The 16292-nt window shown below is 39.8% G+C and overlaps 3 protein-coding genes across 4 annotated transcripts in view; all 3 read left to right on the top strand.

Annotated features, from left to right (window-relative positions):
• Window positions 1-7403, top strand: part of eps8l3a (EPS8-like 3a) — a 188079-nt gene extending 180676 nt beyond the window's left edge. Inside the window, exon 21 of the mRNA XM_059328629.1 lies at window positions 7394-7403. The gene's annotated coding sequence lies outside the window, so the exon portion shown is untranslated. The remainder of the gene's footprint in view (window positions 1-7393) is intronic.
• Window positions 232-4655, top strand: cdkn1a (cyclin dependent kinase inhibitor 1A). 2 transcript variants are annotated; one of them, XM_059328638.1, is made up of 3 exons: window positions 232-608; window positions 3421-3877; window positions 4416-4655. In XM_059328638.1, exons 2-3 carry the CDS (start codon window positions 3430-3432, stop codon window positions 4469-4471), a joined length of 504 nt encoding a protein of 167 aa, XP_059184621.1. In that variant the 5' UTR covers window positions 232-608; window positions 3421-3429; the 3' UTR covers window positions 4472-4655. The 2 variants fall into 2 exon arrangements, with proteins under 2 accessions (XP_059184621.1, XP_059184622.1); XM_059328639.1 differs by lacking the exon at window positions 232-608 and having other exon boundaries at window positions 3413-3877.
• Window positions 7401-15374, top strand: tmcc2 (transmembrane and coiled-coil domain family 2). Its single transcript, XM_059328634.1, has 5 exons — window positions 7401-7662; window positions 10783-11193; window positions 11500-12116; window positions 13335-13470; window positions 14167-15374. Exons 1-5 carry the CDS (start codon window positions 7660-7662, stop codon window positions 14464-14466), a joined length of 1467 nt encoding a protein of 488 aa, XP_059184617.1. The 5' UTR covers window positions 7401-7659; the 3' UTR covers window positions 14467-15374.
• Window positions 15375-16292: the final 918 nt, after the last annotated feature.

Here is a 16292-nt window from a genome sequence, read left to right as displayed (position 1 = left end):
ATTATTGTTATTATTATATATTATTATATCACTGCTACCCTGATGTAAGTTGTTTGTGTGATCTAAAGCTGAAAAACATGCCTGTGCTGAAATGGGAGGAGGTAAAAAAAAAGCAACAAAAAAAGCACTACATCCGGGACACTGCACGGTTAGCCAGTCCTGGTCCTGACATGCGCAGTGAGGGCAGACAGAGCTGCCGTGCTGGATTGACCTGGGCTGGTATTTCCTCTCCACATACTCCACAGCCAAGTTCTCACGTGTGCTCGTGTGTTTACCGGGTTATTTCCACGTGTGTGTGCCAGTAGACCCCACCCCTGCACGAGAAACTGAGAGGAGGGTCCCCACCCCCCGGAGTTCATAAAAGTTTAGCCCCATACCCGACGTCTGTGAGAATACTTGGAGAAATCATCAAGGAGCAGTCTGCTATCGGTCGCCTGTGTTACATTTGATTTTTTGATAGGCTGGGCTGAATAACAGCAGATTCTTGTATTTTTTGACACCAACATCAAAAAACCCAACAAGGAGGCAGAAAAACAAACCAGCTTCGTTCAACAGATTTGAAATAAGGACTTCAGCTGGACTGAACTGGACTGCAGTCGACTGATAATGTAAGTAAAATAACTGATTTAATGCTTAAAAATTGTTGTTTTGTAGCATTTGCTGGCGTGATTTTGCGTTTTCTTAGGTTGTAAGCAACTCTAACTAAATGTCTAACTCTATATAGCCTCTAATATACTACAAAGTCTACTTGTATGGCCATAAATTGTATTTTTTATATCTTAAATCTAATAAATTATATGTTTTTATGGCTTATAATACACTTATAGCTTCCTCTTCTCATATGACCTTATGTTATATGTTTTATCTACATGTCAGTGTTCAAGGTCTTACAGTTTAACAGTCAAATCTTGATTTTTTTTTTTAAAAACTTCCAAACTCACACAGACTCTTTGGTATTGTTATTCTGATTTGTGTATGTTGAGGGAGGTCGATCGAGTTAGTGACAGCCCAGTCTGACTGGTGACACGAGCTCCAGCCTCACGTGGAGCCGTGTAGTAAACTGGGCAGGGTCTTTGCTGCTGCTGGGCCGGCTCTCCTCCGCTGGGAAGCACCCGGTGCCTCCGCAGCACATGCATGACTCTCCCGCCACAGACTTGAATCACTCCTCCCCGCTCCGCCTCCTCCGGCTCTCTGAGCTGTGACGTCGTATCCCGTGAGGTGGATGTGGAAAAAAGGGGGGGGGTTGAGGGGTGGAGGTCATTTTTTCCCCCCAAAATTTTCTCAACACCCCATTTTATATCCAACATTAAAAAAAAAATAATTCAAAAAATATTTTTATTTTTTTAAATATATTTTTTAAAATCAGATTTCTCTCAGTGGAGGCACCTCACCTGACCTTAGGACACATGCAGGTCCACAGTTATGTAACAATGGGTGGGGAAGGGAGCAGTGAATTCCTTGGGTGAAACAGACTAATATTCATTCTTGCAATTTAAATCGTCTTAAAATTATAATGACTTAAAAATATAGTGTTTATGAAAAAAGTCCCTTAAGGGCCCCAGGAGACAGATTTCTTGAACATTTGAACAGAAGTTTTGTGGAAATTCTAGAATTCTCAATTCATAATAAGCCCATAAAAATGTAAATGGAAAATCTAATTTAATTGTGTATTTGGATAATTGTGACACCCCTGAAATTTTTTGGTGTCTTGAGCTACTTCAGGGGTAGCTCAAGACACCAAAAAATTTCATAATGATGAACACACAAAATATGCATTTGAGTCTTCCTCATCTGACCTTAAATTGAAAAGCTTTTTTTTTTTTAACTTTCTTTTTTATATCAAAAATTTGGAAAATATTTATTTCAATCAATGCAGTTAATGTGGTAATCTTCATGAAACATTTTTTTTATTTTTTTTTCGTTTAATGGGGAAGTTGTGATTTTAGATTTTGGTGTTTTGTTTCTTAGTTTATGTTAAACTGAACATGAATGAAGTTTCTGGATAAAAGCCCCGTCACATGACCTCAGGCTGCAGCCAAGTCATGACTGAACATGTTCTACCAGACTTATAGTCATGTTCATATATATTTTATTTGGATCATTTTGAGAAAAAGTTGCTTTTATGCTTTGTTTAAATGTTAGTTAGCCTTTAAATTAGCTGTCAGATCAAGTCAAACTGACGTGAATGTGTCTCACTGTTAATAAAGTTGGTTACAGTGCGTATGTAGAGTATACATCTCAGTCCATCATCCGTATAAAACCGGGGCAGCTTCTGTACTTAGATAATGTATATTTAATCCGCGATAGTGAACTTCATTAGTGCCTCATATAATTATTATTTTAATTACAATGACCTCTCCTCTCCTGCTGGGCTTTATCTAGATAATTAGGGTGGGCTGGGACGGGTTTCTCTTGATTGTTCTCTGAAATGGGAATCCTGCCCAGCCCTTCCCGGAAGACTATAATGACTTATTATTCCTCTGAGACACAGCTGATTCCTTCCCATAGCTCTTACAGGAAAGTACCATGGCCATTCAACCTTTATAAATGAAATATGTTGTATATATGAGTGCTGTGTAAATACACAGAAGTGGAAAGCATTGATTTAATAGTAAGAATCATTAATTTAACATATTCAATGAGCCTTCTCAGTGAGTAATGTAGCTTGACTCTTTACTGAAAGTGTCACAGTGCCATCTAGTGGTGCCTCTGTGTGCCTGCAGTGATCACAGGCCCTGCTGAGGACTTGCCCTTACATGTCTGTCTCAGATTATGTCCAGGCATGTACCAGTGTCTCACACTGGAGGGCTCAATGAGTCACTGGCTGCTGCTGTTCTTATAAAGAGCTGCCCAGTAACTCCAGTCTGAGATGCTCTGTAGTTCACACTGAGGACACTTTAACCTGTTAGAGACATGGTAAGACTAATTTATATGTTTAGGCAGTTGCCTTTAAATAACTTGTGTTTTATGTTTTGCTGAGCCTGAGGTGAAATTTAGGCATAGATTGTATTTTTTTTTCCTTCTAATTTTATGATTAGATTTTTGTCAAAATTAAGCTTTTTGTTCACTGGGAGGAATCAATGCATCTGTGTCTGGGAATTAGAGCTGCAGCCATTAGTGGATTTAATTATAAATTTGTTTTTGAATGAGGGGTGTTGTGATGTGTATGTTTTGTGATGCTGCCTCGTTTCTCTAAAACATTTTTTATTTTTAATAATAGTTTATATGCAAAGACAGATTGCACAGAAAGTAGTGCTCGGATGTCTCTTTCTCAGATTTTCTGCATATGACGGTTCATTCTTTATCCTACATGTATCGCGGTATATTGAATTGTAACCCATGTATTATGATGTATGATGATGATCTTCTGCTAACTGGTGATATACAACTAACCCGTGGTGTTTTCTGTGTTTCCTGCAGTGTAGAGATATGGCCACTCACAAGCGGATCCTGAGCACCCTTGGGAACGGTCCTGCCCGACGAAACCTGTTCGGCCCAGTGGACAGAGAGCAGCTGCAGGCGGAGTACCAGGCCGCCCTGAGGAGAGACCTGGACGAGGCCAGCCAGCGATGGGGCTTTGACTTCTTCTCGGACAAACCTCTGGAAAGCAGCGATTTCCAGTGGGAGGACATCCCGGGGACCAAGGTGCCGCTGCTCTACAGGTCCTGCATGCTGGGTGTGAGACGTGCAGGACGTCAGAGGGCAGCAGAGGGAGCAGTGAAGCCCAAGAGAGAAGGAAGGGTGGGGTCGCCACAGAGTGGGAAGGAGAACATCCCGAGTTCGCCAGAGAGATACCCACTCAACAAGGAGAACCTGGAGAAAACACCAGCGAAGAGAGAGAACACTGGGCTGAAGAGGAAGCAGACAAACCTTACAGGTAAATCTCAAGTTTCATCACAATACAATAAACTGATTCGTTGGATAACAATAGGGTATCAGCTGATATCATAGCCACGATAAAATTTGGATTGAATTCAGGGTCCTGTTAATGATATAAGGGCGTGTACAGGGGTGGCGCGGGCCAACCCTGAAATCTGATTGGCCACCTTAGGTGCCACCCACTTATCCTTATCTATGATTGGCTGTCTGCCCATTCAGAGGCAGGCCTTAGGTTCAACCAACTGTTTGAACTTATTTCTAAGGTACTGCAGACATTTAAACAAAAAGCAGTTATTTTGTTTTATTAAAAGCAAAAGCTGGATTTTCAAAATAAAGGCATATCTTAGAGAACATGTTATGTACCTAAATTTTCACTTTCAATCGTTGAATATTAAATCAATGCATCAGTCAGGATCAATGTGTTGTTACTGCCCTAATTACAGGTACATATTTAAATATTCTAGGTGTGAATTAGCAGAGTTGTGATTTTATTTTGGATTTGCACGAGCTGAATTTCCTGTCCTTTATCCCAACAGATTTCTATCAGGCTAAAAAAAGAGTTGTTTGGATGCCCCGCAAATCCGGCGAGTGATTTTCGGAGTCGTTTCCCGCAAAGGTGCCAACATCCTCAGAGAACCACACGAACAGTACTCCTCTCAGGAACTCAACGCTCTGCACAGACGCTGCACAGTCACTCACCGGGAGGTCCTGGACCTAGACAAGGGACCTCTGCTACACATCATTTTAAAAACTATCAGGTTAATTAGGGTACTGTACTCACTCTGAGGGGGTTGGTGTTTTTCCCAGTGGTAAGAAGGGGACATTTGAGCAGAGAAGATTAACAGTAATCTCTCAAAATCAGTGGATTTATACTCATTTGGATCATGAGGATGCCAAAGTGTTGACTGACATTTCCTACTGTACATTCCACATGGCTGAAAATGCAACTCTGTACCTCTTACAGTATGAAAGTATGATGAATGAATACATTACTGTATACACTTGAAACACATGTCGGCTATAACCGTTATGGAGCGGCTGTGAAAAAGCTGCAGATATTGGTAGAGAATGCATGAAGCCCTTTGGCTCCTTTTGTTCAAATCCACTATTGTTTTTTCTACAATGTATTTTTTTTGTATGTGAATCATGAGGGCTCGGAGTTATTTGAGTGTTTTATACTTTATATATATGCAGACGTACAGTCTGTTTTTGTACCATCATGTACTCATAGGAATATGCTTGAAGAGTTTTGATATCCTGTACATGCAATCCTTTTGCTTTAGATTTTTAACGACAGAAGTGCCATCATGTCCTCTTCAGTTTCCTTTGCTTTATATCGATTGATTTTCAAAGCAAATCTCCACAAGTGCCCTGCCCAGACTCTGACATGTGTACAGCACCACACGTTGTATCTTAGGAGTGTAGCTGCATGTCTTTGGAACACTAAAATACTTTTATTTAGATATATATCAGAGATTTATCTATAGAGTTTAATACAGCACTGTTAGTAGCACAAATTTAAAAAAAACACTGCAGTATTGCACATACATCTTATAGGGGGTGTATCCAAATCATCCAGCATCAAGTGCCTTTACGGTATTTGTTTTCGGTTTTTGAAGCTCCATTAAGGACAATCAGGAGAAAGTGTTCTCAAACGTATTGTTAACTAAGCTAAAGCTAAAGTTCTTTTTATTTTTCCATTTGGACACTTAGTGCAATTATGACCAACAGTGTGTTATAACCTGCCTCAAAACAAACGCTTTTTCTTGACACTTATTTTTGTCTATGTTGGCAAAATCCTGCTGCTACGGTTAATCTGATTGGGTGTCAGACAAGGTCACTGTAATGCTAATCCTTACCAACTGACAGCTTAGAGATGTCCGCCGCTGCAGATACGAAGCTAAGCAAATAACCGCATTACCCCAAACAACGAGTGCACTTCTGTTTGTAGATGCTTGCGCACAGGTCCTACATATTGTTGTATGTTAAAAGCTACAAATGAGAAGATTTATTTATTGTGAAACATTATGCCTTTTGTTAATTTAGTTTTTGTGTAACTATTATGAAAATTCCAAATGCCAATAAAATGTTCAAATGAAACTTCTTGTTAATGTTTTTGCCTTATTTGTCTTTACTTTGTTTGAGCCTTCTTCATGTGTGTGTGTGTGTGTGTGTGGGGGGGGGGGGGGGGGTCTAATCTAATTAGTAATCTAATCGGAATATTTTTTAACTCCTTTTGAATTTCTTTAACTGAAAACATTGGAAATTATTATTGAAAAAAATAGAAACAGCTTCAAAAATTTGAGTTCCACAACTATAATTTATTTATATATTATTTATATGTTTTATTTATCTCAAAGTGGCTACAAAGTGGACAAAATCAATTTATTGCTATGCATATTACAATTACATTACAGTTAATATATTGTGATGCAATAATTTAATGCATATTCTGCATTTGCAGTTGATCAAATAAAACTACCCTTACAAAACCAGTATGTCAGTTGCACTTTTCACAAGTTAATAACATGAAAAAGGTTTCATAATTTTAAAATTGTTTCATTTTAAAGACATCATCAAGAATGTAATCAAGCAATCTTAATGACAACGTAACTATAACCTAATTGCATGTTCTGTCAGATTGTAAACCGGTCTGATTCAAGTTACTTATGTTTTGTAATCTGATTCTGTAATCCTGATTACATGTAATCCTTCACTAACCAACTCTGGGCTCAAGAAGGTTTGCTTTCACTTCTGATACTTGAAGTATATTATGCTGATAATAGGCTACTTGTGCAAAATGACTTGAATACATAAGTTTTACTACTTCAAGAATTGCTACTTTTATCAGAGTGAAACATCTGGACACTTCCTCCACTGCTGCATTCGAGTGTCTGGATTTTATGCCTTGAAGCTTTTTTCCCCCTCTTTGAAATGTATATCAGATTTGTTCCTCAGATGCTGATGGCAGCAGCTTGTTTACCTTTTATTTCTAGTGGGCATCCCTCCACAGACACACAGGCCAGCACACAGAGGGATTTGACGTTGAATTGAACTTCAAGCAGCTCTGATGAGCTCAAACAGTCTTCTGTTGTTGTTGTTGCTGTAACACCACTCTTTGTGAAGAAGGTAAATTAAGAGTGTGAGTCAGCGCTCAGGCAGACTCTGTGTACTTTGGCACCACATCACTGCAGCCCCACATCAGCGCACACACTGGGTGCATGTGTTTGTATTGAGGGTTTAGGGGGATGATGGGGCCGGAGCAGGCCCTGCTGTGCTCCCTCCTCCTCCTCCTCCTCTCTCCCTCTCTCCTCTCTGGCCTCAGCGGCACAGAGGCACCTGCACGCCTGCGCTAAGCTCTCCCATCCCCCCGCCCATTTCCCTCCATCATCTGTCCCTTAGCTCCCACATCCATTATAGGGCAGGACAGCTAGCTTTTGCATTTAGACCGAAAGAGAGAAAGAGAGAGAGGTAAGCGGGAGGCGGAGGGAGCATATGACACAAAGGAGAGAGAGAGAGATCAGATCATTAGAGGGAGAGGGAGAGAGAGGGAGGCTGCAGATATCGATGGCATTAACAATGGAGCGTTAGGATCCAGTGAGGTGATAGTCAGCCATACAACGGCTGCTGGGGGTACAGATATTTGAGGAGGGGGGCTCCTCCTCGGTGAGCACAGAGGGAGGAGGAGGTGGAGGTGGAGGAGGAGGAGGGGGCAGGAGGAGGAGGATGGGCCTCGAACACAGACTTGCAATGGCACTGCAAAAATTGGATTAAAGCAGTATGGTAACGTTTCTAATTTAATTTTTTGCTGTGCTGCTTGTGTCTCATCCTCATGTGTTCCGCATCCACGCTTGTTGACATCCATCGGCCGTCTCTCATGTCACAGTGTGTCCTCCTGCAGAGTGAAGAAGACACGGGCATGCCCCTGTCCTCTTGGTGGTTGTTTTTTTTTTTTTTTTGTGTTTTTTTTATAAACATCTGTCATCTCCATCCTCATCACAGCCTTCTCTCCCGACCTCCAGGAGCCTTTTTTTTTATTATCCATCACCGGATTCATCCCCGTTAGATTATAGAGCATCTGCTCCGTGTTGTTTTTTTGTTGTCTTGTTCTCACCCATATTTACCGCCGGACGCTGCTGCACCCCCTCCTCCTCATGTGAGCCATTGCTTTAGCTGCTGCAGGAGCATCTCACTTTCTGTGACAAGATCATGTAAATATTAACCACTGGGGACTGCAGTCATCTGTTTTTCTCTCTCCATTACAACGTGATTGTAACCTACTTTGCCTGCATAAAAAAACAAACACTGCCTGCCTCGCTTCGCTCCGGCTCATTTATAATAGCACGAGGAGCTTGTATGTCACGCAAATAAAATACAAATAAATCCTTTGCACCGTCCCGTCTGCAGAAATTAGAGCAGCGCTATGAGATGTTTGGTGTCAGTGACGGCTGGGCTCGTGTTTGCGGGGTCTGATTACACTGTTTTGACGTCAGACAGAGGGTCATTAACTACCCCACCATCTGCCAACATACACATATAGATATGATACACAACAGGGGATTCCCTGGTGGATCAATCAGACGGAATGATCCATAACACGTTGATATACAAGAGACAGAGCAGTGACGCTCAAAGTGCGTCTGTCCCATTCGGTTTAAATTTAGAAATAATGATTGGCGAATTTTGTTACAGCTTGCATTTTATTAGACTTATTATTACAGTTTTATCAATTATTAAATATTTTCACAAACTATTTTAGGTCTAAAATATTTACATACAAAACTAGGCCTATTATTGTTCTTTTTTAAACACATTTTTGTATTATTCAATATTAATATTATATATATTATATATTTTAATATAGTAAATATTTTTATTTTTTATATGTATATTATTTTAAAAAAAATAATCAGAATCTGCCTTTTATTTAAGCTATGTATGTGCTAAGAGTCAATTACTTTCTCTGAATATGCATGTGTTTATGATCTGAAATGCGTTTCAAATTATATGTGTAAAAAAATAGGCCCTGTCGAGTAATTCTAAGGGACATACATGAAGGGGTCCTCAGTTTATTCTCTATCTTGTAAGGGGTCCTTGGCTGAAAAAAACATTAAGAGCCTCTCATATAGAGCATTTTAAATAGACTACCGCTTACATGTTGTCATCATATCATAACTGTCACAATCATGGTTTTCATAAGGGTGCTGGAAATCCTTGAAAACAAATGAGGTGTTTTCAAGATTTGAAAAGTGCTTGGATTTTTTTTATTTTGAATGCTTGAATCTGCTTGAAATTGAGGCTCTATAGGATGGCAAGTCTACTTTCAAACAGGTGACACATTTTGAAACAAATAAGAATGCTGTCACAAAACATAATGTTGGCTGCTTAAAGCACAATAAGATCTAATTTAATGTGAAAAGGTGGAATAATAGCATACTCATATATTATATAATGTTAAATTAAATGTACTATTGTAAATAATTATGTATTTACCACAATTGTAAGGAACTAGAAATGCTTAAAAATACCTGATGCACTTTTAAATGAAAGGAGTTTTAAAGTTACTTGTCTGTGTCAAGCTGAGTATCTGAGGCTGAGCAGAGCAGGAAGCAGACTAATTATGCATCATCTAATTAATGCATGATGGCCTTTCTGTGTACTCTCTGATGCCTCCGCCAAATCAATTACAGGCACAACTGACTGATTAGCAGACATTTATTTTAAGAGTCTGTGATTCCCTGATCATTTTCAAGAGTCTCTCAAACAACTTCTCTATTGATGATAATTATAGAGAAAATAGGTACAAAATTAGAAGATTGTTATTTTTGACAGTTTGTAAGTTAGGTGTATCAGCATTTGTTGATTTTCCAAATACAAACCCAAGTGAATATTTGTTAATTTTTCATTATTACTAAACTTTAATTCTTGTGTATGTTGACATGTTTGTTTGTCTGCAGGCAAATGTCACATTTTTGCATGATCAGCTGACCTGCTGTACCTGATCCTAAAAAACTCTCTGGATCACACTGAAACAAATGTATTAAAAATTGTACAATTGAACATGTTTACATTATTTGCACTAAAGGAACCTAGACGGGAACTAGATGGGAACTCCCTTGGATAATGATTGGGATCCTCTCCTAAATTAAATGAGCCTGTGCTACACCTTTCCACTTTCCACAAGTTTTATGAAAATCGGGCAACTTGTTTTTCTGTTATCCTGCTGACAGACAAACCGAGCCAAAAACATAACCTCGTAGGTGAAGCTAATTATGTAGCCATAACCGAAAGACTAACTATTTGTAGAAAGCCAAAAATCTGCAATGAACCCAAAGTTTGTGTGTTATGGCTTTATCATATGGATAATATCCCATTTAAGTGTGAGGTTAACCTCTTTTCCCATGGAGGGAATACAGGAGCTTTCATTGTGCATTGGGGCTGGGCAATGTATCAACACTATATCAATATCGTTATATTAGATATTATCTTACATTTTAATATATCATAATATAGCATAAGTGTTGTCTTTTTCTGGTTTTAATGGCTTCATTTCAGTAAAGTGATGCATTTTTCTCAACTTAGCTGTTCTTCTATTTGCTTTTATCTACAGTGATAATGTCCAAATTTCTGATGACTATTTCTCAAAAATCTCATTGCAAAAGCACCAATAGTCAACATTACAATATCGTCACAATATTGATATCAAGGAAGTTTGTCAAAAATATAGTGATTTTTGACTTCCTCCATATTGCCCAGCCCTGCTCTGCCTATTACTCAGAATAATCTTCCTTTGTACTTTGATGATCATTCTACTTGAGTAAAGTCATGTCAACCGTAGCTCATCTGTAGTACTTCTCGTGCTCTCACCCTTGATCACGCCCGCCTGCCCTCTCGTCCCCTCAGCTGGACAAGAGCGAGGTGGCAACTCTAGGCCTACCCTCCACCACCAGCCATGGAGGCTCTGACAGTAACATCAGTGCGGACGGGGCGGGGGCATCAGCAGCAGCAGCGTCTGGGGTCATGGCCTGCGGAGGTGCAGAGGGTTTTGGAGTTGGCGAGCCGCAGCGGACCCGTGTTGCCTTAGAGCATCTGCAGCAAAAGATCCTAAAGGTCACCGAGCAGATCCGCGTGGAGCAGGAGGCCCGTGACGACAACGTTGCAGAGTACCTGAAGTTGGCCCACAACGCAGACAAACAGCAGGCGTCCAGGATCAAGCAGGTGTTTGAGAAGAAGAACCAGAAGTCAGCACAGACCATCGCACACTTGCACAAAAAACTAGAGCACTATCACAAGAAGTTAAAGGAGATAGAACAGGTAGGTGAGCAACTGTGCATGAACATGTGATTTCTGTGTGTGCAGCTGTTTTTGTAGGCTACTTGAATAATTATCTGGTGGCTGACTCAAACAAGTGTTGAACTATCTTTGTGAGGACAGCTGTGTCCAAATATAGACTGACAATTCTCATCTCCTAAACCAATGCATCATCCTGTGTCTCACCTAATTCTCTACAGGGCCTGCTTTCCTCATCTATCTTCCTGCAGTTCTCTCCCTTAACCTAATCTCTCCCACCTTTGAGATCCTCCACTTCTCTGCTTCCTCATTTCTCTTCCCTCTCTACAGAATGGACCGGCCCGGCAGCCTAAGGATGTCCTGCGGGACATGCAGCAGGGATTAAAGGACGTTGGGGCCAACGTTCGTGCTGGGATAAGTGGTTTTGGAGGTGGAGTAGTTGAAGGGGTCAAAGGTGGAGTATCGGCCCTCACTCACACAGCCGTGGTCTCCAAGCCAAGAGAGTTCGCCAGTCTGATCAGGAACAAGTTCGGCAGTGCGGATAACATCGCTCACTTAAAGGACTCACTCGAGGACGGAGTCGGGGGCCACTCTGAGGACGCCCCGACACCTCGTGCACTGAGTGGAAGCGCCACTCTGGTCTCCAGCCCAAAGTACGGCAGTGACGACGAGTGCTCCAGCGCCACGTCCGGCTCCGGAGCAGGCAGTAATTCTGGTGGTGCAGGAGGAGGAGTGGGACTGTTAGGACCAACCATGGGGAGCCCCAGACTGGACGGGCACCACCACCACCACCATCACATGCACAGCTCCTGGGACTCTCTTCTTGAGGGCCTGCAGGAGATCAAAGCCAGCCAGGCGCACATGGAGGATGCCATTGAGGACATGAAGGGTCAGCTGCAGAGTGACTACTCCTACATGACACAGTGCCTGCAAGAAGAGAGATACAGGTACACATAAAAAAAAAAACATTGTCAGTCACACTTATGTACCCTGATGTATTCAGTACAGTCTTCATAATGGGATATATTTGTTATTGTCAATAAATCCCATGAAAAGACCAAAACATCTTAGTACTTCCATACCCTGTCACACTGTCACTTTTAGCCCCAAGAACATTTGTTCCTACTCAAGATATACATCTTTAAAAAGAAAGAGATGGGTTTTTTATTGAAAAAACCTTATTGAAAAAACCTAACCCAACTAATTTCTTTTCACATCTGGGCACTGTGGTTTTTAGTGAATGCTACTCAAACAGGAGTAAACAGTGAATTTGTTGTGGACTATTTTAAGCAGCGGATTAATACACATTTGGTGCACTAGAGAGGATTTGCTGCAGCAGGATGAATGTCAGATCAACTTAAAAAACTACCAAGCCCCTATTCTTCATAATAAAGGAACATGTCTGACAGTGCAGCAAGTGTGGCTCAATAATGTGTAACCTCAACAACAGAATAGTAATAGGTTGTTCGCCAATAACACTCAAAATTACATATATTACCTTTCTATTTAACTTTGTGAACGGTGACAGTTGGGGTAAGGGTTGAAAAAAATACATTTGAAGAATAACAAGCCTTTCAAACAAACAATGACATGATATGATATGAATATGAAATTATATTATATTTGACACACAGACAAAAGGTTGGTTGTTAAATAACACCAAATAATTGTCCAAAATGAGACAAACAGTACAAAATGTTCATTACCAGTTGGACTGGTATTATGTTTTTCATTTAAACAACCATTTGACTGGGAAATAACTTAAATCCTCATACCTCAACAACATAATAATAATTGGTCATTTGCCAATAACACTCAAAATTACGTATATGACCTTTCTATTTAATATTGTGAAAGGTTACAGTTTAAACCTGTGATTAATTTTGTGAAACAAAACTACCTGGTTAGATTGAGAAAAAGATCAATAATTGGGTTAACATAAGTATAAGTAAATTTATAGTACGTCACCTGACTTCCTCCTTTACTTCTGTCATAACTAGTGCCGCCACTAGAGGTCGCCGTCTAACAACAAACATAATATGGGTAATAATAAACTATTTGGACAGACGCTTGAGCTCTAATAATTTGAATCAGGCTTTGGAATTTACATGATCTGATAGCATTATTTTGAGCATTCTCGTGTGTGTTTTCTACTGTATATTCAGGTATGAAAGACTTGAAGAACAGCTGAATGACTTAACAGAGCTGCACCAGAACGAGATGACGAACCTTAAACAGGAACTCGCCAGCATGGAGGAAAAAGTCGCCTACCAGTCCTATGAGAGAGCAAGAGACATTCAGGTCACAATCTGATACATAGCTGTTGACATTTTACCCCCTTTGCACTACTAGTTTTTTAGTTTGGTCTTGTTTGTTTATTTGTTTGTTTGTATTTTCTATTTTATACTATTATTTTTTTTTTTTATCTTTATTCTATTTCATTTGTATTATTCTATTTTTATAATCTTAATCTGTTTTTACTCTGTACTCAGCTGCAACACCTGAATTCCCCCAATGGAGGATCAATAAAGGAATATCTTATCTTATCTTATCTTATCTTAGACTTTGCTTCATAAGTGGGTTTTTTTTAATGATACTGAATATCTTTGTTATCCCTAATTAACAGTAAATACACAACAGATGTGCTTCTATCCACCTGTTCAATGCACATTTTAAATTTGCGCGGGAAAAAAACTCTTTGTGGAAAAGCCCAAAAAATTGAGAATGTCTTGTAACAGACTTTCAAAAAGGTTTTTTTATTTTATTTGTTTGGGTGTTCCTGGTGGCACACCTGGTAGAGCCTATACCATAGAGGCTCCTCGTAAGTGGGCGGCCTGGGTTCAAATCTGGCTCGGAGCCCTTTCCCACGTCTTCTCCTTTATCTCCCCCTTTCACCACGAGTATCTATATTATAAATAAAGCTATATAATGCCGAAAAAATCTTTTAAATAAAAATTTTTTTTTAATCACAACGTGGTATGTCTGTGTGTACTACAGGAGGCGGTGGAGTCGTGCCTGACGCGCATCACTAAGTTGGAGCTGCAGCAGCAACAGCAGCAGGTCGTCCAGTTGGAGGGAGTGGAGAACGCCAACGCTCGAGCTCTGCTGGGAAAACTCATCAATGTCATCCTGGCGCTGATGGCCGTGCTGCTGGTCTTCGTCTCCACCTTGGCCAACTTCATCACCCCGCTGATGAAGACCCGAGCCCGGGTGGCCGCCACGGTCCTGCTGACCTTGCTGTTGTTCATCATGTGGAAGCAGTGGGACTTTGTGGAGACGTGGCTGCTGCCAAGCTGAGTTACAAACACATTCGCCACCACTGAAGGATCCAGAGACCGAAATAGAATGAGGGCCGCTGTACTTGTTGGGAGCATTTGAGGACAAAATGTGGCACTTTTAGAGGAGGCGTGGAAAAGATCCAGCCTGCAGAGCGTGTTCAGACGTGTTTACAGTGAAAAAGAACTGAAATTCTCTGCTTGCCAAGCAACAAAAGACATCATCTCATCTCACCCGAATCTACTGGTGTTGATGACCAATCATCGACTGCATCGCTGTCACCAAAAACTTTCTTGCAAGTAATCTTTGGATCGTCTTTTTCTAATTATTTATGATACGTGAATTACAAAGACTAGAGTAACTTAATAATGACTTTTAAATGCTGATCATATTCGCCGTAACCTTCATGTTGAAGCTATAGAATATTTGAGAGGGGAAAGGTTTTTTTTCATGAATGTTATGTGCTCATGCATGTCCTTATTATGTGCACTAAGATGCATCTAGCTGGCATGAGTCAACATTTCATTAATGACGAAATCAATCTTCTATAACTGCCGTTTTGTTGTCAGAAATACAGTGCAGATATGTAGTATCTCAACTCGGTGTCACTCCTGGTTCGTTTCACATCCTGTTCTGGTGCTTTTAGACGCATTTCTCTCTTTTTGTCTTTTTCTTGAAGTCGAATGAACTGTTTAAAAAGAAACGCTGATACCTGCGATAAATTCACATTAATAATTCAAGGATGTAAAATCTGTTATGTCCATAAATGCTTTTATTTCACAACCACTATTGTAGAACTGCTACTATCCACAGTGTCAAATTAACTGGCATGTCAAGTTGTATAAAAGTTTATATCCAGTTTGCAAAAAATAATATTTGCTGTTTTATTAAACAATGTAAGAAATAAATTATTTCATATATTAGGCTGACCTTGAATATATTATCATCCTTTCCAGACTGAAGTTATTGACTGAAATGTTCTTCCATCAGATATTGTTAAGATATAGCAATAATGGCGCCACCTTCTAATTAGGCATCTTTTGTAACTAGTTGTTTTATTAATAGTGTATTTTCTTCCATTATGGGCCTTTAATAAAATTATTTTTTTTTACAACATGGCAACCCAAAATCTGTTAATATTACAGGGATCCATCACCCCTTTTTTTTACTTGTACTTTTTTTAAAATCAAAGTTCATTATTTTGGTGCCAGTTGAGTTATCAGCTGTCAAGATGACAGCCTTCTAGATGGCCCTTGTCCGTGGTATTCAAAGTGACAAAAAATACATTTGAAAAACTCAACAGCAATGTCCAATATCCAGAAAACACGTCCCGGTCACTCAAGATAAACCAAGGACCTTGTTGAGAGCAGTTTCATGTAGGAATTATTTTTCTTGCTACAAAATTACACTGAATAGTTTTTATATGGCTAACTCATCTAGCTAGCTAACGTTACAGCCGAGTAGGATGCTATCACAATGTTGGTTTAGGGTTAGCAAAAGGGTCTATGCTGTGATATGGCTGGTGGGTGTAGTTTGGTACATATATAATAAATAAGTAAATAATTGCATCAACATGAAACTGCATGACACTGCAGATTTAGCACAGTGTGATCAACACTTCAAGAAACAAGTCATTTTTTTTAGTTCCTACTGATATAGCTAAATGCTAATAGAAGGATTAGCCTTTAGCTGTATCAGTAGTATAATGCTAAGCTATTATTGATGTTGTAATGTAAATTAATGTTAGACAGTCAATCACCATAAGCTGCTGTTCCAAATAGAATAAGTGAGGCAGCAAAACCCAAACTAATGAGTTACGGTGCATTCCTTTGTGTGACAAAATGCAC

Source organism: Centropristis striata, chromosome 3 (assembly GCF_030273125.1).
Source record: "Centropristis striata isolate RG_2023a ecotype Rhode Island chromosome 3, C.striata_1.0, whole genome shotgun sequence".
In the NCBI taxonomy this organism is placed as follows: domain Eukaryota; kingdom Metazoa; phylum Chordata; class Actinopteri; order Perciformes; family Serranidae; genus Centropristis; species Centropristis striata.
Note: the sequence above shows the minus strand (reverse complement) of the source record. Positions and strands in the feature narration are given on the sequence as shown.